At 41.8% G+C, this 25,431-nt stretch overlaps 1 protein-coding gene across 1 annotated transcript in view; it reads left to right on the top strand.

Annotated features, from left to right (window-relative positions):
* Window positions 1-3,859, top strand: part of mical2a (microtubule associated monooxygenase, calponin and LIM domain containing 2a) — a 179,713-nt gene extending 175,854 nt beyond the window's left edge. Inside the window, exons 20-22 of the mRNA XM_084337133.1 lie at window positions 1,410-1,587; window positions 2,347-2,423; window positions 2,695-3,859. Of these exons, the coding sequence (XP_084193259.1) occupies window positions 1,410-1,587; window positions 2,347-2,423; window positions 2,695-3,105 (666 nt within the window). The 3' untranslated portion in view covers window positions 3,106-3,859. The remainder of the gene's footprint in view (window positions 1-1,409; window positions 1,588-2,346; window positions 2,424-2,694) is intronic.
* Window positions 3,860-25,431: the final 21,572 nt, after the last annotated feature.

Genomic DNA, 25,431 nt, shown 5'->3' with positions numbered 1-25,431 from the left:
TTTAAGGCCCAGGTCTATTTCTTTACCCACCCACACCAAACACTTCTCCCATATCCACTCACACAACAACCATTATCACACACACACACACACACACACACACACACACACACACACACACACACACGCACACACCTACACACACACACACACACACACGCACGCACACGCACACGCACACACACATACACTAAGTAAATTAAAGAGTTTCACTGCCACACTGTAGAAGGTTCATCCTTTCACTGCCACACTATAGAAGGTTCATCCTTTCACTGCCACACTATAGAAGGTTAATCCTTTCACTACCACACTGTAGAAGGTTCATCCTTTCACTGCCACACTATAGAAGGTTAATCCTTTCACTGCCACACTATAGAAGGTTAATCCTTTCACTGCCACACTATAGAAGGTTAACTCTTTCACTGCCACACTGTAGAAGGTTAACTATTTCACTACCACACTATAGAAGGTTAATCCTTTCACTACCACACTATAGATAGAAGGTTAATCCTTTCACTACCACACTATAGAAGGTTAACTCTTTCACTGCCACACTATAGAAGGTTAACTGTTTCCCTGCCACACTATAGAAGGTTAACTCTTTCACTGCCACACTATAGAAGGTTAACTCTTTCACTGCCACACTACATAAGGTTAACCCTTTCACTGACACACTACAGATGGGCACACTACAGCCCTTGTCTCACATGCTTCATACATCCAGCCTCGAGGACCTGGAGGCTCTTGATATTCAAAAGGTGGCTGAAGAGCCAAACCGCCCACCTGGAAAATGCACTTTTTTGAGAAAACTAAAATAAACGTTTTGTCTTCTTGCAGAATGCTATTTCCACCAATCAGAAAATTATGCGAAAATTATGGAGATAGGAGGTTTTGCTCCTCGGCCATGGCCATGTTTGATATTATGTAACAGCTATGCTTCAAATCATATAGCTATAGAGCTCTAAGCTACTGTAACTGGGCGAATGATGGAACACTAGCACCAGTATGAGAACAGGATATCAAATCGTTTTGGGAAATGTATAACTAGCAGGGTGAGGGTGAGCAATGTGACCACGATTTTATTTTTAAATTGTCACTCCATAAACCTGATTGCCATTATGTTACAAAAAGAGAGACATTTTATCTTCTTTTAAAAGCAGACGTAAGGGTTGAATCAGTATTGATGAATGCACTGTGTAGCTGTTGTGGTGCTCTTATTCCGGAGTTATGAATGTGTCATACACCAGGTGTTACATGACCCTCCTCTCTTATCGTTTACTGTATGTAGTAGGCCTCAATGGTGATTGGACACAGCTTGAGCTTCACTCTATCACAGGACCATAACAGTACCATAACATCACAACAGTATGTCTTTTACTTCACCACGCTGGCTGTGTTGTGTCTCGCAGGGTTCTGTACGAAGGGAATTCCTCCCGTCGAGTGACAGGTGTCACTCCTGCGAGCGCTGTGTGTATGTGGTGGAGCGGCTCTGTGCTGAAGGCCTCTACTTCCACAAGGAGTGTTTTCGCTGCGACACCTGTGGCTCTGCCTTGCGCCTGGGAGCGCACGCCTTTGATTCTGAACAGGGTATGTGTCATCAGTGCCTCCTCTAGTCGTTTGTTTCATAGGGTCTCTTACAGTAAATTATGTCCATACATTACTCAAGCTTCACATAGTAAAAAAAAATCACAGTCTCTGAAATGCCTGGGATTCTAGTAATAATGTGTATTATCTGTAATAATGATAGGTATTATCTGTAATAATGATAGGTATTGTCTACAATTATGGTAGGTATTATCTGTAATGATAGGTATTATCTCTAATATTTGATTGATGTTTTTTTAATTTTTGTGTATGCCCAGCCCATAATGGGCTTACAAGACACATAAACAATAAGTATATAATAGTATACTTGACATTGACAATCATTTATATAGACCAAGATGGCCACAATAAAAGAAAACTAAATAAAACGTAATATAACAAGCTGTAAACAATGTATGTAAACAAAGAAACAAGAGGAATTCATACAAAATTATATAGGAAGTGTTTTGTCTCAAGTGCCATGCGTTCTCCAAAAATCCTGCAAAACCTAAAATCTCCTCCACAAAAAAACAACTTAACATACAACTCTCAGACTGCCAAAACAAATCCGGATTTACAAATTGAATTTTCTCAAATAAAGCCCTCCTCAAATGATAATAATATTTATTATTATTAATAATAATAATGAGATAATGATGGGTATTATCTGTAATAATGATAGGTATTGTTTTTAATAATGATAGGTATTATCTGTAATAATGATAGGAATTGTCTGTAATGATGATGGGTATTATCTTTCAGGTAAACTGTACTGCAAGCTTCATTTTGCTCAACGTACAAATGGAACAAGCCTACGGAAGAGTCTCAATAAGAATTCAGTAAGAGCTCCAGAACACCTTGTTCATTATAGCCTTATTCCAGTGATATATACTGTATCCTCACTATGATCTCTCTCTCTCTCTCTCTCTCTCTCTCTCTCTCTCTCTCTCTCTCTCTCTCTCTCTCTCTCTCTCTCTCTCTCTCTCTCTCTCTCTCTCTCTCTCTCCCTCTCCCTCTCCCTCTCCCTCTCCCTCTCCCTCTCCCTCTCCCTCTCCCTCTCCCTCTCCCTCTCTCTCTCTCTCTCTCTCTCTCTCTCTCTCTCTCTCTCAGAATCATTATCGATCTGGGGCGCAGGACAGGCCTGCCGCAGCACAGACTGCAAGCGGAGCGGGGGGCTCGGAGAGTGACAACACAGACAGCGCGCAGGGCCAGTCATCAGCAGGTACCCTGAGCTCGCTCCTAAGGAAAGGCCTGAGCTGGCCCCTGAGTGTGACTCGTGCTGTGTGTGATAGTCCCCGCCGCCTGTCCCGCTGGGTGCATGGTAGAGGCCAGGCCCTCGGCCTCCACCTGAGGGCCAACGCCCAGGACTACACGTTCCTGTACGAGCTGCTGAGCTTGGCCTGGCCCCTGCTCCTCACCATGCAGGAGGTGCTGCTACAGATGTACGCAGAGACCGGGCCCGTCTCACTGCAGCCTCTGCTGCTGTGGCTGGAGGAGCATGTTGGCCACAGGCTCGTCTAGAGAGTCAACGGGGATGCCTAGGCCTCTATATTCTAATCCCTAACCTTAAACATTATTCCAAGCGCATTTGGTCGCATCGTGGTTAGCTGGAGCATTGTTTGTCTTGTCATGTGATAGCAGGCTACCCTTTGACTCGTGTGTACAAGCGCCATTTTGATGAACGTCTTTGTTATTATAGTGATGCCGTGTGTGTGTGTGTGTGTGTGTGTGTACGTGCGTGTGTGCATGCAGCTAATCCATCCATACCATTGGTTGCATTTTCACTAACATGTTTACACCTGTTTTCAATGATCAGGGTTAGGAAGACGAGACCTTCGTATATTGAAGTCAAATCAAATCGTTTCTGCATAGCTTTGTTGAATGTTTACTGTGCTACTTCTGGTATTTAAATAGGTTTAATGCAAATTTGTTAAACAACTGCATCAAAATAGCTTTAAAGCTATGGTTTGAACAAGATTAACAATTAGCATACGAGTGGCAATATGGGCCACGCAATCTACAGGCTGCAGAATCCATCATTACTGTAAATTGTATCCGTTATTGATTTTGAAAGACGGCTTTTGAATTAACTTACTTAACTCAGGTTAGATCTGATTTCTTTTGTCATATAAAAGTTATCTAAAAGACTGACTTGAAGCACTTATCATAAGGAACTAAATGGGATTGCAAAGTGTTACATTGGATAATGACCTATAGCCGCTGACTCCAGGTTTAGGTCATGGGAAAATGTGCTGTCATCACCTGTGTTTTTTTAGTTTTTGTAGTGGAATCTAAGCTGTAAACACCGGCTCTAGGCAACATATGTCTCTTGGTATTGCACTTTGTTGCACGTGGAGTTGAGTGGGAATTTTGGAGGGGTCACTATTGCTGACCACACCCCAGGTTTCACCAAGAGAGGTCTTGATAAATTCACAGTATAATAAGTTATTATATAGTTATAATATGATTTATTATAATATATGTAATATAATTAATAAATTGCTATATAGTAACATATATACTGTGATTTCACCAGACCTCTGGCAGAGAATGGAAAAGCACATTTATGTACAGTATTCTGTACCCTTGGCTTGGAATACTTAAAAGTCAATGAATTAATCTCGCTGAATGCTTTTAAATTAAAAATTTAAAAGTTAGAGGCAGATTTATTATAGGATATTAATGTTCTTAATGTATCTGATTCCTGACTCCAACTCTTTGAAATGTGCGTTCCCTATGCTTGTTTTTTTTATCCTTTATTTATCCTTTATCTCCTTTCGTGTTTTCTGTCTCTAACTCTGTTTATTTTCATGCTGCTGCCTGTCTCAACCAGGTCTCTCCTGGAAAAGAGATTCTTAATCTCAATGGGAATTTCCTGGTAAAATAAAAGTTGAGTAACAAAAATAGAAAAGAGCCTGAGGTGTGGCCAGCAGTAGCAACCCATGCCCTATCCCCACTCAACCCACACATCAGACCCAAACAAAACAAATGTAAACAACGGGGGGTTTGCCTATAGAGGTCGCTGTTTGACAACCAATTCTACCTTTAAGACTCATGTGTTTACATTTTCTGAAGCTGTTACTCTTTCATCATGCTTTGGCCACAGTTTTGATATTATTGACGACATGCCATGATTGTGTCTTGGTTTTGTATTTTGATAACTCAAGATTCCCCCAGGATGTGTTGTATTTTTCTACAGTGTTCTCAGAGGCTTTGGTTTTTATCAGTGTGGGGGGGTGTTTTTATTTTTTATTTTTTTTTGCTGCGCGTTGCTGCCATCTACTGTTATCCCTGGGAAACGACATGTGGAATGAATCCACGCGGACTGAACAAGACTCAGACTGAGGAGAACCTTTACTATAATCGTTTTTAGTTTTTTTTCAATTTTGCAAGTATTTAAATAAAAAAAGACAAGTACTGCTGAGAAGTTATTAACCCCCCCACCCCCACCCACTGAGTCTGTTTTCCTTGTACACTTGGTAAATAATTTACTTTATTTAGAGGTTTAGAGGGTTGCATTGCATGGTGTGCTGTTTGTACCTGACTGCTGTCTGCCTCTTAGTGACAATGTTACTATAAAGCATGCATTGAAGTGTCAACAAACCTCTTTCATTGAAAGCCATTCGTCACTCTTTATGCAGATTATAAGGATCTGATTCATTGAGTACCTCGGACAAAGAACCTGAGTCCGTTTTAACAATGTTTTCAAACTTTATTACCTAAAGATGGTAAGTTAGAGTGTTGTGGTCACTCATAGTTAAAGACAGTTGAGGTTCAGTAGTTTCTGGTAACTTCACAATTGCAAATAGATGGGCTGTCCAAGAAATGTCAAAACGGACTTATGTTTCTTCAGTGTAAGGGTTCAATTAATATAATATGTATTGGAACCTACCCGTGTCGGATTTACTTGGGTACATGGGTTTGATGCATATATTGATCACATTTTTCTTAAAAGGAAGATCGTTTTTACAATGGAGTTGGACTGACTCCATACTGGACTATGCCGTTTATGGTTTGACTGAACCAGGTTAACATGGCAAAGACAACAGTCATTCTTATTAGTGCCAACATTTTAACTTACATGCTGACATATTTTATGACACTGCATGGCATCAATGTATAGCTTTTATTTTGAAGCTGCTAGTTTTTCTTGATAATCTATCATTCATTACTTTTTGTGCCGTTTAAAGGTTTTCCATATCTTTCCATATACAGTATTTCTTCTGTATCCTGTGTGTTTTAGATCATTTTCTCTCTTCTCTTCCATATCTTTCCATTATACAGTATTTATTTTGTATTGTGTGTTTTAGATAATTTTCTCTCTTCTGTCTCTTTCCCTCATTTATCTTTTCTGAAGTGTCTGACGCTGAGCTACCTGGTTGCTTAGGAGAAATGGAATGTTGAAGGTGATTATCTGCCACTACTGACTTTGATTTGCTACTAAAACTCTGTGCCTTTATCACACAAACACACAAAACATTTTGAGCATGAATACCTTCATCGTTCCAAAAACGTAGTGATAGAGGATAGAGAAACATTTCACTATTGTATAATTAAAAACACAACCTTTGAAGGGAAACTATCATATCAGAATGCCTAGAAGATGACTGGGATTTTTGTCACAGATCCTCTCCCAGTAGGCATTTCTAGGAATTAAGAATTAATTAGCAAAAACCTACATAATCGTCAAATATTTATTGTATTGTACAATATCAATTAACTGCAGCCGGTTGTTTTGATCAAGTAAAAATAACTTAGCAAAATACAGGTTCAAAATCTAACTTTATTGAAAATCTGTTTTATTTTAAATTAAAGGTTGCTTTTTAATTTAAATTTTTTAAATCAGATAGCTCCACTGAGATTGCAAAGTAACAAGATTTCGTACTATGTATGATAAAAGCATGTTAATGACATACACATAAATACATACTGTAATTCTACCTTTGAAAGGAGAATATAAAGAGGCACTTGCTTTGGAATGCAATTGGATTTCTAGATAATTAGACAATCAACCCAGGATACTTCTAAATGAGTATACAGTTACTTCTTCAGGGATTACACTGACATATCAGTTATCTTTAGGCAGTTAGATTTCTAGATAATTAAGTAATAATCAACCCAGGATACTTAAAAATTATTATGTCTATCGGATGTGATCTTTTATTTTATTGTATTTCTTTTTTTTTACAGTGCAGTCAATCAGAGTCCAGTGATTCTGATGTTGTTGTTTTGTCTTTCAGCTTCACACATCCATATCAGTTGAACTGTGAAAGAATGACAGCACTTTTTAGATGGTACCCCAATTTTTGTAATTGTGCAAATTAACACAGCCTATTAATCAATGACTGTGCCTATACGTCTGCAACCTTTAAGTGGTCATTCATGAGTCATTTTCAGTGACCGTTACTATGGAAGTCAATGCAAAAACCAGACAGGAATAGGTCACTGAAATTGCACCTCTCTGTACTTTCAATTATAGTGACATGGGAAAGGTGATGATTCATATTTTCTTTGAGCCCTCAGGGACCGGAAGAAATTAAACTCAGAAGTCAACGACATATCCCTCACTGTGTTTGAGTGTTCCGCTGGAGAGTACACTTAGGATCTCTTGAGGGGCATGGCATTGGTGTTTGCTTTGTTAGCAGGAAAGATCAAATAGTTTCACAGAGTAGCCACTTAAAGGAACACACCCACATTATAGATGTGCTTACTGTCTTCTCCAGAGTCAGATTAGATTAGATTCTTTAATGACCACCCAGCCAGGCTGGTGGAATTTGTTTTCAGTGCAGTTACAGCATTGTTCCAACATAGAACATATAACATCACTTACAATTAGGGATGTTCGATATTGGCTTTTTTACCGATACCGATATACCGATATTGTCCAACTCTTAATTTCCAATACCGATATCAACCGATACCGATATATGCAGGGTTTCCCCTCCCAAAAAAACGGAAATTTCAGGTAATTAACATTACATATCTCTTGTCGTGGAATTAACACATTATGCATACTTTTGACAATAAATAAAATCAGAATTAGTTCTTACTTGCTTGCCTGCATGGGTAAATAAAGGTTAGATAAATATACAAAATAATCTTTAATTTTTTTTTGAAAACCGATTCCGATCATTTCCGATATCACATTTTAATGCCAATATCGGTAGGCCGATAATATCGGACATCCCTACTTACAATACATACATACTACATGCAGTTAAATGCATAATTACAAAGACCACAATATCACAATTATGTCCATGTCCATAGCAACGGAGGTTGCGGGGGTTGCTACAGGGAGTTCAGTGTCCGTATGGCAATTTTTAAAGCGGGATGTTTTGGTGGTCAGGGATCTGTAGCAGCTGGAAGATGTGGTGTGCTGGGTGAGTGGGGTCAGAGATAATTTTCCTTGCTCTTACTGTGCTTTGGCGGTGGAGTGATTTGAGTCAGACAGATAGATACCAATTTCCTCTCTGTGCGTTCAGTAGAAAGCCATCTAATAAACTAAGCTAACCTACAAGCCTAGCCTAGCACAAATGATTGGAAGCAGATACGGACCACTAGCCTGTAGCGTATAACTCAGGGAGAGGTGTTTCTGGCCAACAGCTATAGGCTAGCTGGTCCGTATCCACTTCCCTTTATTTGTGCTAAGCTATAGGCTAGAGAGGAAATTGGTATCTTCTGGTCTGACTGGAGAAAATGGTAAGCACATTTCCCATTAATATTGGTGTGTTCCTTTAACTCATTGACCGCCACGCTGTTTTCCCATCTCTACTCAATGGCGGCAGCGTTATTAACTCATTGACCGCCACGCTGTTTTCCCATCTCTACTCAATGGCGGCAGCGTTATTGACCATTTTAGCGATGTTTGCGGACCCATCCTGTGTTCTGTATTATAGCTATGGAGACAATATTATGGCTCATTTGACAGGCATTGTTCATAGTCCAACACTGTCTAACCAGTTCATTTATACATACTGTAGTTTGTGCGCTATTCCATTTTAACTCTAAACTGCGATCGTTACCAAAAGCATGTTTTAGGTCCGGTAAGATACGACACTGTGATCGGTACAGAAGCATGTTTTAGGTAAAAAAAATACCAGCAGGTTACCTAAGATAGACCTTACCTCAGTCAGAAGGTACTCCAAAATGAATAAATCCCAGTCGTCCCATGGCGATCGCCATTGCTTGTGTATATTGGGCATGGCTACCATACGGGAAAGAATAGTTCTGAGGCACCAAATCTCCGGCCGATTGCTATGTCCTGATCCACAGTCTGAGGTGAAGCAGCCGGAGGTAACTCAGTACTGGAAGACAACTGATATCCCCAGTTCAAAAGGTAGGCGATACTGCCACCTGGCGGGATTCGATCGTCATTGCAATTCCAACATAGGCAGCTGTGCCAGGGAGCTCCGAGCGAGTGTTTATAACAGGGATCAAAGGAAAAAGATCAAAGGATCCAAAAACGAGTATACTCGTTTTTGGCGCTCAAGCGTTGGCGACAAAACACAAGTATACTAGTTTTTGGCATACAAAGAGTTAAGGGTCGCAGACTTCAGACAGTCATTGATTGAAAATATTAAATATGATAACTTAATTTATGTTTACCTTCATTTGTACAGTTTTGGTTCCCTAAAATAGAGGGATATTTAGAAAAAGGGCTACAATTCCTACACGGTTCACCCGATATGAATGTGCTCGAATTAAAGCTGCACTTCATCCTCATAGTCATTATGCCATTTCAAATCCAATGTGCTGGAGAACAGAGCCACAACAACCTTACAGACTGCACTGCACTGTATAGGTGTAAGGTTTGTGCAGGTCATCATAGCTTTCCCCTCTCATCCCTTTGCTGCTGCAGCAGTCAGATCTGTATTCAGTACCTTTTGAAGGCGAGCGAGTGGGAGTCAAAAGCACTTTCGAAAACACTCGAGAACCTTTTTATTTTCTCTATCTACTATCACAGCATGGCCTATATCTACCAACATAGCATGGCCAAGATCTACCTACACTGCATGACCAAATGTCCAATTTGGACCAACGATCAGGGCAAAATATTTCTAGCATGTCCCCTTAGTTGCATGTGTAGTGTCAACCTACAGACTTGTATCTGGCCTCCTCTCCTCCAATCTCTTTCTCTTTCTTCTCCATCTAGAAGCTGACACCAAAAGAGATATCTCTTGACCTCAATTGTTATCCCTAAGAATATCAAGAATTCTTTAAAAAGAAAATTCATATTGCTGTAATTCTTCATGATCCAATATCTGTTATGGGTCTTCCCTTTGCTTTGTCATGTAATTGCTGCATTGATTCATGTGATACCAAAGCAATTAATGTAAATAATAGATAATAAGCAATAAATATATAATGACAGTGATTTGATTTGCCCTGTCATCATTATTTATTATTGTACAGAAGGTAATCATTATCTTTATTTTTTTTACCTATCCAGGGTAAGTTCACTAAGCACAAATGCTCTTTTTCAGCAACGCCCTGCTTCACACTCAATTAAATTAAATTCAAATGGCTTTATTGGTGTGACGTTACATGTAATGGCCTCTTTGCGTAATGTTACAGAGAGGTTATCAAAATAAAAACAACAACTGCCTTTTCTACCATATGGACAAATATGCCCTGCTAACACTGGGTATAGCAGGTATATCCCTGAAACTGTATATCCAATTACTTTCAATTTGACCATTCATCAGACTGGCGTGATGTCATCCGCCTTGACTTGTGATCAGGCCACGCCTCCTTTTTGGGGGAAAACAACTTGGGGAGTGAACAGGGCCCTATTCCCCGTACCTGGTTCAACTAAGTCGATCAAAAGTCCCATTATCCAGATTCAATTAACCCGATGTTTGAATCCAGGCTTTCCCTGTTCCTCGAACGCTGATTCAGTCTCGTTCATTCGAACCAGACTTGATACTCAGGATAATTGCGTGTGGCCGCCTCACCTGAAAAGACAGCAGGTGTCGATCTCAGAAATCCTGATTTTCTAACGGCATTGATTGATTGATTGATTGATTGAAAACGTTCAATAACAGATTGCAGAATGGGTACAATACAGTACGGCTCAATAGCCTCGCCGACAAGTTAAGTGCATAATCTATAGGCTAATTTTAACCTGTTAAGCTGTAAGGTCCCCCAATTGCTTTTCTTTATCATAAATCGATCAATAGAGACCGTATTAGATCCCCAATATCATTGGAAAGCCACACTCATTGGCTACAACCCTGTCCAAAATTCTTCGAGATCACCAAATGATTGACGGAGCTAGACCCCCGGGAGTTGGGGGTGGTAATGTGTACTTTCGCATACTTTGGCGCACGCCTCACATACCGGCATATAACTCGAGAACCGCTGAACGGATTTTGTCCTCTGAAAGGGCAATCAAAAGGCAACAAATAGGGCTTTAATTCTATATATATATTGTATTAAAGGAAATGCACACCGAGCTGCTAGAGGTCGGAAAAGTGGCACGTTGCGAATCGTCCTCATGAGGGCCCACATGTGGGCCCTTGGATGTTAATTTATTTTTAATATTTTTTTTTAGCCAAGAGTAAAGACCTTAACCGTATCAAAACAGCAGTCAAAGTGTATATTTTCATTTTTACCAATGTTTTATAAGATTTACCGAAAATAAGAATTTATCAAAAAAATGCTAATTATATCTCTTATCGTAAAAGGAGGAAATTACTAATGACTAAATCCAGATTTAACAATGTCATTGGAAAGAGGAGCCTTTTCCCTATCCATAGATGTATGATTTGGCCATAATAAGGTCAAGTTCAAGGTCAAATATGAATTTATAATTAAAATCGATTATCATTTATTACTGTATCTACAAATCCTTCTGTTTAATCATCTTCCCTTTATTAATTTGCTTAGATCTTTTGTACACTTGATCTCAAGAAGGTCTTGAATGAGCTCCGTGAGTGTAATCAAAATAACCTCAATGTTTTCATGGTGTTATTCACCGGCACAGATGCAAAAATAAATCATAATTTATATTCTCCTTTTTTTCATTACAATTTACTCAAGCCTAGTAACAGACACAATATGTCTGAGACTGGAAATACATACCCCCAGGTCCCTAGATGTTCCTAGATACCAAGAACATGCAAATTGACCTTGTAGAAGTGGAGCAATCTTCCATTTACTTAGGCATGTACCTTTAGGCGAAATTTCTGAAAATAGGGCTACAGCTTAACAGGTTTTAAGTCCCTCATTACCCCAATCAATCAGATTATATTTCTTTAATGTGCCTGCTGGCAGTGTGCGATCCATAGCATGGTCTTTGGGTGAGCCAACCAAATAATCGCGCACCCCCCCCCCCCCCCCCCCCCCCCCCCCCGGCGCACCTCTCAGGGAGGAGTCAGACTGTTGGAGGATACTGTGATCGCGGACGTTAATGTAGCCTATGTATGTATGTGACAATAAACCTCTTGAATCCTGTCACATATTCAATCAGTTTCAGTTCTACAGAACACATAATACTAGACAACTCACTTGTTGAGGTCCGGCCGTCTGGACGGTCTGGGCTTCCACAGCACATTCCATGATAAAAAAAAAGTATCCATTTAATTAGATGATAGATCATCATCCAACACTGTCTACAGTATCTAATCCTATCCTGTGTTCTGATACGAGTCCGACCGCAGCGCCGGCACTGTCACCGGGCGTTGTAATACTAATAATAGTCGCAGCAGGCTGCAGCGCCTCCGCGCTCCGAATGGTAATTGCAAGAATAGCATGCATGTTGCCATATTACGTGTGAATTAGTGCGCAAATCATTAATCATACATCCAAAATAGCATACGTTTATTATTATACACGATGATGATACAGAAAATTACAGAAAAATGAGAAATGCATGGCAAAAGTAGCATTTATTTTCAGTAATTTAGAGACCCCGAGGGGAGCTTTAGAGACCCCCAAGGGAGCTGATGTCTGATCTAGGGGAGCTATAGCTCACCGAGCTCCCCTCCTGGATCGCACCCTGCCTGCTGGCAGTAGGCTTAATGGAATGAATAATCGAATGAGATCTTGCTAGCGAAAATAATTAGTTCAACTCTTTCAGAATAAGTAGATAAAAACAAGCCCAAAGAGTATCTAATTGATACGAATTAATAGATACTTATGAGGATATATGTACTGTGCTTAGGTATCATCTACTACATAAATACATGGTTCCCAAAGTTTTCAAGGTGTGACCCCCGAAATAACGTGTCAGAGAGGGAGTTGGAGGCTATACAGTTTCACTATTAATCAGGTTTTAATCTGTTTCGGACATCATCCATACAGTACATGCATTGAATTGATTAACCTTTGGTTTATACCAGTGACACCAGTCATGTTAATCACCCTCTTGTTCATCATCAGATAACACTAACAGTGCTTGAACAGATAAATGCATTTTCTCAAATTCATTCATCAAAACGTCAAAAGCTTGCAATTGCTCATTCATTTTCTCAAATCACGTGCATGTCATCAAATCCGTCAAACAGCGCATCTCCTCCTCAGACATTTTAATCCCAGTTACAATATCACAATAACGTGTGAGTGACAGTGATACAATTCAACAATCCACATATTCTGATTTGTCATAATTCACATTCACAATCCACGCATAAAGACGCTTCAATTTATGCTTGAACGAAACACAATCCGGGAGCTCCGTTAAGCAAATACATCAGAGAATATGAAACGAATCAGAGCCAAACACCCGATAGGTTTCATTCATTAAAAACATCCCAGCGGGATTCACATTTGCAATGCTCCGTTATTAAAATAACCACATAGTGTGTGTCGCGACTCGCGAGCGCCGTATCCGTATAACTATGACGTGCATTATTTAGGACAAAGTAAATCCATAGGCTGAATATGATTTATTATCAGCATTTTAGGTCTATTATTTTACATTTCAAACGCCCCCTCTAGAAAAACGAAGCACAATAACATAATTCAGAATGGTATAGTCAATGGGATCTGTGAGGAGAGCTGGCATTTCTTTGCGAGGGCGTGGCCAGTTTATCGAGCTAACTGAACTAAACCCTGCGCTGGACCAGGTTCAAACTTTCGGATCTGTTGCCATAGTGATTTAGAGTAGACAATCGCACGTCGGGGAACCGAAAGGTCTAGCGTAAGTCAAGTTATCCTGAAAATTATCTGGCTAACTCAGTTAGCCAGGTACGAGGAACAGGGCCCACGGGTTAGGAGGTGTTTGTTCACAAACTAGAACTTTAGGGGGGGGAAAAATATATATATATATATAAATCATGCAAAAGACTGTCATTACCTTTAGTAAATCATGTTATTTCTAAATGAAACAAGGTGGAGGCAGACAGTGAAGGTACACAGTGAACCTTCTTGTTAAATCTTTTTACCATTTTCACCTACAATTTCCACACTTTCAGTGTAATATAAATGTGTATTTCTCTTTTAGTAAACATTGAAAATGGGTCAATCACACAAGGCTTAAACAAGTTCACTTACACAGACAGCTGCGTTCAGCACTACATGCTTAGCAAATCAATTGCTTAGGTCACAGAAGTGTACATTGTGGCAGATATCCCTCGTCACATGTAGGGATGGGAATCGAGAATCGGAATCGATTGGGAACCGGTTCCTAATTGTCCGATTCCTGGAATCGCATGCGTCCGTGACTATCGATTCCTCTTATCGATGCCATGTTTTTCCGACAGTTGCGCATTTAAAAACAATAACGTTAGCGCATGCAGCCATAGCAGACTATTTGATTCCTTGACTAGGAAAACCTAAAGGGCTCGATATTGCGACCGTTTTGTGTGTGCAGTGAAAACTGAAAGTGCTTTGCATCCTAGTCATTCATTTACACGGTAAAGTAAGTTAGCCGCTAGCTAGCTAAATAGCCATGCTCATTGCAGAGAGAGACAGAGAGAGAACACTGAGCTGGCCTTTATTTATACAGGTAGGTTATTGCTAACAAATTGTCTTTTGCAATAACGACCTGTTGAATGCAACTACAGTTCAATAGATTAAATTAGTTCTCAAATACATTATTTTATTTAAGTGTATAGTTAATTTATTTTTTACAGTTTTTGTATTTTTCTGACATGGGGGCTCAACAATAAATGATAAATGACAATCAGAAATGTCAAGTTGCATGTTGTTATTCTAACCAGCTTAGTTCTGTTGCATTTCCAATTAATTTATTTAAATTATAAATGTATCAGGAAGCGATAAAGGAATCGACAAAGAATCGGATCGATAAGCAGAATCGATAATGCAATCATATCGATAAAATCTTATCAATTCCCATCCCTAGTCACATGGCTACGTGGAGGAAGGGAGATACTACTGCCATGGGCAGAGGAGAGAAGGGAGAAGTTGATTGGGACTGATTGAATACACCTGTGCACCACGTGATCACCCACATCCCACACAGAAACACACACAGAGACACCCCAGGCATAAAGGACTAGGAGAGGGAGAGGAAAGTGGAGTGGAGGTGAGGAAGGAGTTGGAATCGTGAAGAGTGTGTGATATATCGAGTTTGTGAGGTGAGAGGTAGTTGGAAGGAGAAGTGAAGAGCGAGTAGGTGTTTCGTGGTACTGGACCCTGGACTGGCTGAGATAACCCCCTGTGAAACTGACCCTGGACCGGAAGACAAACCTTGAGTATTGGACATTCCCTTTTTGTACGAGAGCCTGGAACGTGTTTTGACCCTGGACTCCTCTTTTGCCTATTGGACTTGTACTTTGGATCAATAAATATCACCCGTTTATTGAAATTGTGCTTGTGTGGACATTGGAATTGTTTGTTTTAGTCCGTGTCAAGCCTGAACACCACAAGGCTTGTCACAACATGTACAGCTCGTCTTTTTCTTAGAGCTGTTATACAAGCTGAACTTGTCTTGGTCTCCAATGAACAATGCCGGGTTGGAAAATATCTTCCACATTAGCGCCGAGATCATACTGAGAAATCACTTAGCTTTCTCTCTTCATCAATGCCTTTCTCTTTTTCAATGGCACTCAATGTCAATGTATTTACTTCCTTGCTAAGGTCTACCTTGAGTGAAAAATCTACTCCTATTGTAAATTGCACAGGAATGCACTTATAGCTGAGAAAACTGTGTCCATAGAAATGTTTACACAGTACAACATTGCTTTTCATATCAAATGTTGCACAGTAAACATATTATCCTGCCGCAGACTGTGAACCTTATAATAGGCTACAAATAATACACAATAGGAGATTCTATTAGCTTTGACTGGCATTGAACTCAATTGAGCTTGCCAACACTTAATGGCTATTTTCAAATTAACATTAGTGTCTATCTTTCAACATACGACATCTGGCTCCTTTTTTATGAAATCTGAAAATCTGCATGTTTTGACTGACTGACTCACACATCTCACTCTTTCTCAATAGCACAAGAATTTGAGGGGAGATGCATCATGCAGCCACATTCTTTTGACTTGGCTCACGTGGGAGAAGTCCAAACATGAAAAGAACAAAAAAAAAATGAAATTCCATCTCAGACTTGCGACAGTTAAACACATGAGCAAGGGTGTGCCTGTGTTAACAGAACTCAGCTATAGGGCGACAATAATGTGGTCAAGGCATGGTTTCCAGTCTTTAGCCTTTAACTGGCTTGGTTTGTTTATTCACATGGTAGGAGCAGTAACACATGAGTCCTCTCTTATTGAGAGACTGAGGGGGAGAGAAAGAAGGGGGAGGGGACACAGCTACTTATACTCGCCACCTGGTAGTACTCCAGAGTGTCTCCGCCTAGAACGCCCTCTAGTGCAGGGGTTCCCAAACTTTTCAGGCCAGGACCCAGAAAATAAGGCGTCAGAGAGCCGCGGCCCAATGCACATCGTCAGGCTTTTTTTTTTTTTTTTTTTGCCAGGCGACCGATTTTTTAAGCCAAATATCACTTCAATCCTATTAAGTTAGTTCAAGTTAGTTATTCATTTATATGTGCTATTTATGAGAGGGCTAACTTGTTGCAAAATAATAATGATAATAATAATAGTCTCATTAAAATACTATTGTTGCTTCGGTTGTTTTCAGCGTTTTATGTGCATAATCTGTTATTTAGTTTGAAATGTTCGTTGAAATAAGTAGATTTTTCGTTTTTGTTTATTTATTAAGTTAATATAAAACCATATAGTCACATTTTAGAATACAATAGAATAGAATTTTAGAATACAACTAGAAACACTGTCCTGGCCTGCTTCTAAGAATCTGTTATTTAGTTTGAAATGTTCGTTGAAATAAGTAGATTTTTCGTTTTTGTTTATTTATTAAGTTAATATAAAACCATATAGTCACATTTTAGAATACAATAGAATAGAATTTTAGAATACAACTAGAAACACTGTCCTGGCCTGCTTCTAAGTTCAGTGGCATGACAAAAAAAAAAAAAAAAAAAAATAATAATAAAAAAAAAAAAAAAAAAAATGTTTTTTTATTTATTTTTTAATCATCTCGCGGCCCACCCATGGGTCGCGACCCCGACTTTGGGAACCACTGCTCTAGTGGACATAGATATATATGCAGGTAGACAGACACTAGTGTGAACAGTTACATATGCAGTTAGACAGTTACTAACAATTCTACACAGAGCTTCTACTTTCAACACTCCCACTTTTTAGCATACTGGCTGACTTCTTGGAAAAACATTTTTACAAAGGAAATAATATAATCACAAAAACATCAACAGAACATGGAAGTCAATATCTACACACCAAACATGGCCTTTGCAAATATCTTCAATTTTAATTTGGAGGCAGGTTTCGTCATTGCGTCTGCTACCATGTCGTCCGTGGGACAATACATCAGTGTCATCCTTTCTTCTCTGATGACAGATCTAATGAAATGATATTTTATATCGACATGTTTACATCTCTGCCGACACACAGGGTTTCTAGCAATCGCAATGGTTCCCTGGTTGTCCTCATAAACAACAGTCTTCTTGTATACATAGGTATCCATCCCTTCGAGCAGTTGTTCCAGGTAGATACACTCCTGTATGGTCATAGCTAGAGCATATATTCGGCTTCACAAGTTGATAAAGCCACGGTGGGCTGTTTCTTTGTTTTCCACGAAACCAATGAGCTGTTTGCGTTCAAACTCACACAATATCCAGTGGTACTCCTTCTATCTGTGGTGTCAGCTGCCCAGTCTGCATCACTGTAGGCTTTAAGCCCTAGGCCCTCGCTGCTCTTTCTGAAACACAGTTGTCTGTCGGCTGTACCTTTAAGATAACGAAAAACATGTTTTACCGTAATCCAGTGCTCCTCTGTGGGATCAGCAAAATGCTGTGACAACTTACTCACTACAAAACATAGGTCAGGGCGAGTACATGTCGTCAAATAGATGAGGCTACCCACTGCTTCCCTGTACATTCTTACATCTGTCAGTTTCTGAGCATCCTCCTGGTAGTCCAGCTTTTGATCACATGTGTATCCCTTGTTCTACATTCCTGCATCTCAAAACGTTTCAAAATCCATACCTAGAAAGTGTTTTAACCTCCCAAGGTCTTTCATCTTAAATCTATTGGAGAGCATCTCTTTCACCTGAGCTAGGCTCCTGGTGTTGTCCGCTGCTATTATCAAATCGTCTACCCAGATGACGATGATCACTTTCCCCGACTCCTTTGATTCCCTCGAGTAAACACAGGGGTCTACTGGGTTCTGTAGGAAGTGATCTTTGATAAGGCATGTATGAAGCATCTCGTTCCAATTTCGCCCAGACTGTTTTAGGTCGTAAATGGATTTTTCCAGCTTACACACTAACTTCTCTCCTTCATTTTCGTAACCCTCGGGTTGTTCCATATAGATCTCCCTATCTATGGGTGCGTGCAGATAGGCTGTCTTCACATCCATCTGATGTAGAATCAGACTGTCCTCAGCTGCTTTCTGAACCACTACCCTTACACTGGTCAGATTGGCTGTGGGGGAGAATGTTTCACCATAGTCTATCCCCTCCCTCTGACTGAAACCCTTACCTACAAACCTAGCTTTGTATTTATCGTGGCCTTCAATTCCCTCCTTGATTGAATACACCCATTTCCCTCCCACTGTCTGTCTGCCCTCTGGTAATTTGGTGAGAGTGAAGGTGTGGTTGTCCTCTTGGGACCTCATCTCCTCGTCCATCGCTCTCTCCCATTTACTTGCTTCCGGGGACATTATGGCCTCTTTTACAGATGGCTCTCTCAGTCTGGACGTTTCCCAAACCTGTGTACCACATCTGTTTTCACAAGTCCAACCTGGCCTCTGTTCCCGGGGTTATGATGAAGGAGGGGCTAATGTCCACAAGCGACCACTTTCCATAATCTAATAATTTCTCACCCCTGGATCGAAAAGAACCGGAAATAACTGAACAATTTCACTCCACCGTGTCGTAATCTAATGGAATGTACTCATACTCAACAGTTATGACTCCTGTACATGTGCCGTTCCGCATTCCCCCCCTCGACTGAACTGTGAGGAGACAAAAGCACAATTGCAATCCTGATTATTCTTTAATTTAACATACTTGTAAGAGAAGCACCATTGAAAAATCTGTCATTCAACACACATCACTCAACCCACAACACAACATAACCCATTAATCATCATTCAATTGTTAGTTGCCCTTCCTCTCCTGCTCTCAACTTTCCTGCTAACACAATCTACACTCAATCTCTGCACTACAGTCTCCTTACTGTATTCTTACCCACTGCCAGAGGGAGCCTAGGAACCCCCTCTCAACGATAGAATCTCAAAGCATTCCTAGTACCCTGAGAGTCTAACACTATTCCTTCTAATCAAATAGTTAGCCATTCCAACGTCATAACTGCATCTGAAACTGACTCCTATTCCAATTACTTTGCTCACTCACTCTCTTTCTAAATTAGCCCCCCTTCGTCTCATCTCTCTGTCACCCTCTATGTCCCTCACGCTCACGTCTCGTCTCCCTGTTGTAAAAATACCTCTACTGTTATCTTTCACCAACTGCCCTCTGCAATCTTCACCTCTGACCTGTTTTCCTGGCCGTTTAACTGTAACCATCTAACAACAGATCTTACCATCCCCCGTGGCTGTGACGTAAATAGCCACTACAACCACCAGCTGCATACCACAAACAACAGTTTCATACCATAAACAACAGTTGCATACCCATCCCGTGGCTTCCCGTGACCTGAACCTACATTCTCTCTTTAGACCCTGTTGGCCCTTGGGCATAAAAGGCCCTATCATTTCCTGCAAACAACAACGGTTTAATTACACATTTCATCCCCCAGAGGCAGCTGTCCCCTGGAGTTTAAAAGTAACACATTTGCCTGTACCTAACAACAGCCAAACACAGAGAAACTACGGACTAAATAGCAAATTATTACAATTATTGTAAACACAATCATTTAATCATCAAAAAAACATATAAACAAGTTCCCCGTCACTAAATTATCCTCCTTTATGACTGGTGTTCTGAAGGTCCAGATTAACACATAAAGTCCACGTTTATTATTTTGTATACCTTATATATTGTTTATGTATATAAGATATATATTTCACGTCATCTATTTACCTAACAGTATTTATCATTCGCCTCTTTGCATATGTTCCATTCCTAACGCCATAGGCGCGCGCGCAGGCACCTGTAGACAGCGTGAGCGCATGCGCGGGTTTTAGGACATGCCCGGGCATAGTGTGTGGGAGCAAACGTTTGGCGCAGCAGTAAACAGACCACAACGTATCTTGATAGAGAGCTGGACGGCTAGTTAGATACAACAACAATATTGGCAGAGCAGAGTGACTTGGTTTGAGCGAAGTGAAGTAAATAATAATCTCTATAGATTTGCAGATGGGCAAATAAGAAAGTAACGTTGAGAGACTTTGGGATTCAACTAACTATTACTGACTACATGCGGGTTAGCCTTAGCATAAAAGGGCTAACTAGCTAGTGACCATGCCATCGGGCATTTGGAATATTAGCTATTAATCTGCCATCGGGCGTTTGGAATACAGGAACCAGGTCCGTATGAGACCCCCTATCCAGCGACGACAGGATTATACCACGTTGGTCTGCAACCAAGGCCAGATTAAGACTTCAGAGGCCCCTGGGCCAGATTCTTGTGGAGGCCCCCCCACACACGTGCACGCACGCACAGTGGCGTTTTTATATGTCACTTTAAAAAATATATAGAATACCGTAATTCCTCTAATAGTATCCCCGGCTTGTATTCGTTTCAACTGTAGTGGATACCAGGCTTGTATTAGGAGGAGGCATGTATAAGAGAGAGGCCTATATTTCTAATTTTCGTATCTCTTTTATTTTTTTTACTGAATGAATGAATGAATGAAAACTTTATTTAACAGATTGCAGAATGGGTACAATACAGTACGGCTCAATACACACAATTGTTAAGGCAGGGGATGCAAACCTGAGAAAGACGTTTGTCTTGTTTACATCAGGGTCCCCCATTTTCAATTCATATAGACATTTATGACATACACAACATACATGACATTTATGGCATAGGGACATATAGGTATTTAGTACTAGTACTAGTGTGGAGGCCCCTAGTCGCGTTATTTCTAAACCTAGCCGCATTTCTGGCAAGACGCTCTCTGATTGGCCGATGCCTGTTTCTACACTGGTTAAGCTTAGGCACTCTTTCGAAGTTGGTTAAGGTTAGAGTTTGTCTTAGAGCATGGCGATAGAATGCCAGGTAGTTTGCAGGCTGTTTGACGAGGAAATGGGCAAAGACACAGCTCGTCACGCGATTGGGCAAACATGTCAGTGGTCAATCAGAGAGCGTCAGTCAGTGCCAATCATTCAGTGTCACAGTATGACATCGATCTCCAAAATAAGAAAAAAAATAATTAAATAAAATGTGGGGCCTCTAGTGACGAGGGGCCTCCAAAAATGTTTAAAATAAAAGTTAAAAAAAAATAAACAAATATTTGGGGCCTCTAGTGACGAGGGGCCTCCAAAAGAAAAGAAAATAAAAGTAAAAATTTATTATTATTTTTTTTTTGATGCCCCTCATCACTCGAGGCCCACGGGCCGCGGCCCGGTCGGCCCGGTCGTTAATCCGGCCCTGTCTGCAACGCTCTGGAGTAGGAACTCCAGAGAATATCGTCTCCATCCTCCTCACTCTGTCTCCCTCCATTCAGAGCTCCAACGGTCTGGTAACAGTAGTTTAGGAACTATACTTACCTCGGACATTGTTGCATTGACATTATATTAGTATCAGGAGATCTGTGTTATATGATATTTATGTTTGACTTTAATATTAAAGTGATTATTTGAACTTGGTATCACTGTCCCCTTGCAGTTAATAGAGTGTCCGCCATTTTGTGTACATTTAATGTCTGGCTAATTAATATTTAGTAGTGGTCGAACCTATCCTTTAAATACAGTCAGGGTCGTGTAGCCCCTTAGCTACAACTGGGCTTGTATCAAATTCCAATATAAAACATTAGCCTATGCAAATCAACAGCATACAATCTAAACATGCATAAACACAACATCATTTATCTATACTAATCATTTGCACAACCTAAACAGATTTCAAAATTACAATGTAACACATCTTTCAAGTAATATTATAAACAAATATTTCATCAAAGGCCACTCGTTCAAGAAACAATACATCATTTTCAACACCCATTCCCTAGAAGTGGTTTTTCTCCCAATGTGCCAAGCCTCAATTGTTTTAAGGCCAGGTCTGCCCCCGAATGATACTCTGTACACATGTGATATGTGATATATATTGTTCCCATTATTAAATGATACATTTACCCATAGTAGCTAACTTGTGAATTTTAACTTATTACAGGCAATGTATCCATTCTCTACTGATACACTCACTGCATTGTCTGCAGTATAAACCCTCATTGAGTAATACAACCTGTAATAAACACAAACACAAACGGACCCACTTCCAGAATACATATATAACACAGCAAAAATATAACTCACCATTTTCCCCTGAACGAGTGAATGGAACATCGCCTCGCGACCCCAGAATACCTCCCGTACCAACACGCATGCGCACTAGAGCAAACGGTGCACACAGAGCAAACGATGTGTACCGTGACAAAGTACAACTATTATCACAAAACACTCCGTTTCGTCCTAATACAATGCAATGACATCCACCGCACACTCTAACACTTCCTAACCGTTAATTCCAAAACTCCGCCACACACACATGCTGCCCGCAATTTCACAGAACAACCGCATGCAAGCTAATAGCCTAGCCAGCCATTTTTACCCAAGGGCGCACCGCGGTCCTCCCCTCATCAAGCTCCCACAACATGACGTCAGCAGCGACCTACTTTTGCAAATAACTCTCAATCAACGTTATTATTAAACAATCGCTCTACACACAAACATCCCTTACCCAACGCCACTACGCCACTTCTAATCATAACATTGCACAAGCCCTTATCACGGCGTCACCCCCAAACGCTCATACCAGCTAAATAGCTAGCCAGCATGATGTGATGTTCAAGATCCGCGCATCCATTCAGTTCACTCAGTACTAATCTAACTCTAAACAACTTACACATGTTCAAACAACAAACTCTATTAAAAGAAATTAAAACATCCTATGATAACAAGTGCCGTACCACAGTCCAAAACGAACCATAAACCACTGCTCCTACCCGTTCTCCGCCTGGCCCCACAGTGCCAGGATGTTCTCAACACAACCACGTCATCAACCGGCGACACCCGTTTCCACAACAACGCTATACACAACTATCACCGCATCAAATATACACATTAATACGGCCACAATTACATCAGCGTACCACTCGACTCGCTTCTCGACACCCATACCTCAGACCACCTTCCGTCAAATCTTTAACATTGCCGCCGTAACGTCCATAGATTACCGTGGCTACCCCCACAGCTAACCTACTAGCCCCAACTTCCAATATGATTCGCCTCAGACTCGTATAACGTTCTGATCCACGTTTAACAACATAACAAACCGGCCAAGCTTGCTATGATCACATACATTTATACAAATACATTCATACAAACAAACCAACCCCCCGTACGAGGCGTCGATACCTCTACGGGAGGTATTCCAGTGTTCCACTCCAGACCTCCGATCCAGACGCACTCCAGACGCGCATCCAGACTCCGCGCCAGACGCGCTCTTCACTCCAGACGCGCATCCAGACGCGCATCCAGACTCCGCGCCAGATGCGCTCTCCGTACCGGCGCGTACTCCAAGCAGACGCGCACCACTCAGACCTCCGCGCCAGATGCGCTCTCCGTACCGGCGCGTACTCCAAGCAGACGCGCACCACTCAGACCTCCGCGCCAGATGCGCTCTCCGTACCGGCGCGTACTCCAAGCAGACGCGCACCACTCAGACCTCCGTGCCAGATGCGCTCTCCGTACCGGCGCGTACTCCAAGCAGACGCGCACCACTCAGACCTCCGCGCCAGATGCGCTCTCCGTACCGGCGCGTACTCCAAGCAGACGCGCACCACTCAGACCTCCGCGCCAGATGCGCTCTCCGTACCGGCGCGTACTCCAAGCAGACGCGCACCACTCAGACCCCCGCGCCAGATGCGCTCTCCGTACCGGCGCATACTCCAAGCAGACGCGCACCACTCAGACCTCCGCGCCAGATGCGCTCTCCGTACCGGCGCGTACTCCAAGCAGACGCGCACCACTCAGACCTCCGCGCCAGATGCGCTCTTCGAGCCGGCGCGCTCTCCTCCAGACGTCTAGCCTGCGCGCTCCTACTCCATCCCTGTAAGCAGCTCTGACCCTCGCCCTGTTCCAAGGCCCAAACCCTGTTTTCTCTGTCCCTGTCCCCAGCCCGCCTCCGCGGGCCTCTGTCCCTGATTCCCCTCTCTAGTCCTCCTAGTTCCTCCCTGTCCGGTCCTCTCTAGTCCTCCTAGTCCTCCCTGTCCAGTCCTCCTAGTCATCCTAGTCCTCCCTGTCCAGTCCTCCTAGTCCTCCCTGTCCAGTCCTCTCTAGTCCTCCTAGTCCTCCCTGTCCAGTCCTCCTAGTCCTCCTAGTCATCCCTGTCCAGTCCTCCTAGTCCTCCCTGTTCCTGCCCTGTTTCCCTTGCCCTGGCCCTGTCCGTTAGCCTTCCCTTAGCCTTCCCCTTAGCCAGCTCGCCTCTTAAAGGCACTGTGCCTATTTTCCCAAGTTCATGTTTTCCTGTAATTTGTGTTCTCCCTTAAAGGGACAGTGCCGTTTTCTGTTGTTTTCAATAAATGCCCAGTTCTTGGCTTACTCTCATACCTGTCTTGTGTTGTGCGATTGGGGTCGGTTACAAACCATAACAGTACGACCCGACCCGTCGACGACCCCAGCCAGCACAGACGGTGTATGTTGAGTTTGCCTTTTTTTTGTTCCCTCTAGTTCCCCTGTTAGCTTCCCTGTCAGCTCCCCTGTTTAGCCTGTTAGTCTCCCCTGTTAGCTTCCCTGTTAGCTCCCCTGTTAGCCCTGTTAGCTTCCCAGTTAGCCCTGTTAGCTCCCCTGTTAGCTTGTTAGTCTCCCCTGTTAGCTCCCCTGTTAGCCTGTTAGTCTCCCCTGGTTTGCTTCCCTGTTAGCCTCGTTAGCTCCCCTGCAGCTTGTTAGGCCTCTACTACCAGCTTGGCCCCAGTCTGCTAGCTTAGCCCCGGCTGCTAGCACAGCCTCTATGTTAATGCAGCCCTTGCAGCTGGCATAGGCCCTGTAGCTAGCCATGCCCAGGCAGCTAACCCGGTCCCTCTGCATGGCCTCCACTTTTTGTGTAGTTTTCCCCACTGCTAGGACTGCCCTTTCAGCTAGCAAGGTCAGTTTTCTCCCACTGCTAGGACTGCCCTTTCAGCTAGCAAGGTCAGTTTGCCC

Source organism: Notolepis coatsorum (assembly GCF_963971535.1).
Source record: "Notolepis coatsorum genome assembly, chromosome: 20".
NCBI lineage: Eukaryota > Metazoa > Chordata > Actinopteri > Aulopiformes > Paralepididae > Notolepis > Notolepis coatsorum.
Note: the sequence above shows the minus strand (reverse complement) of the source record. Positions and strands in the feature narration are given on the sequence as shown.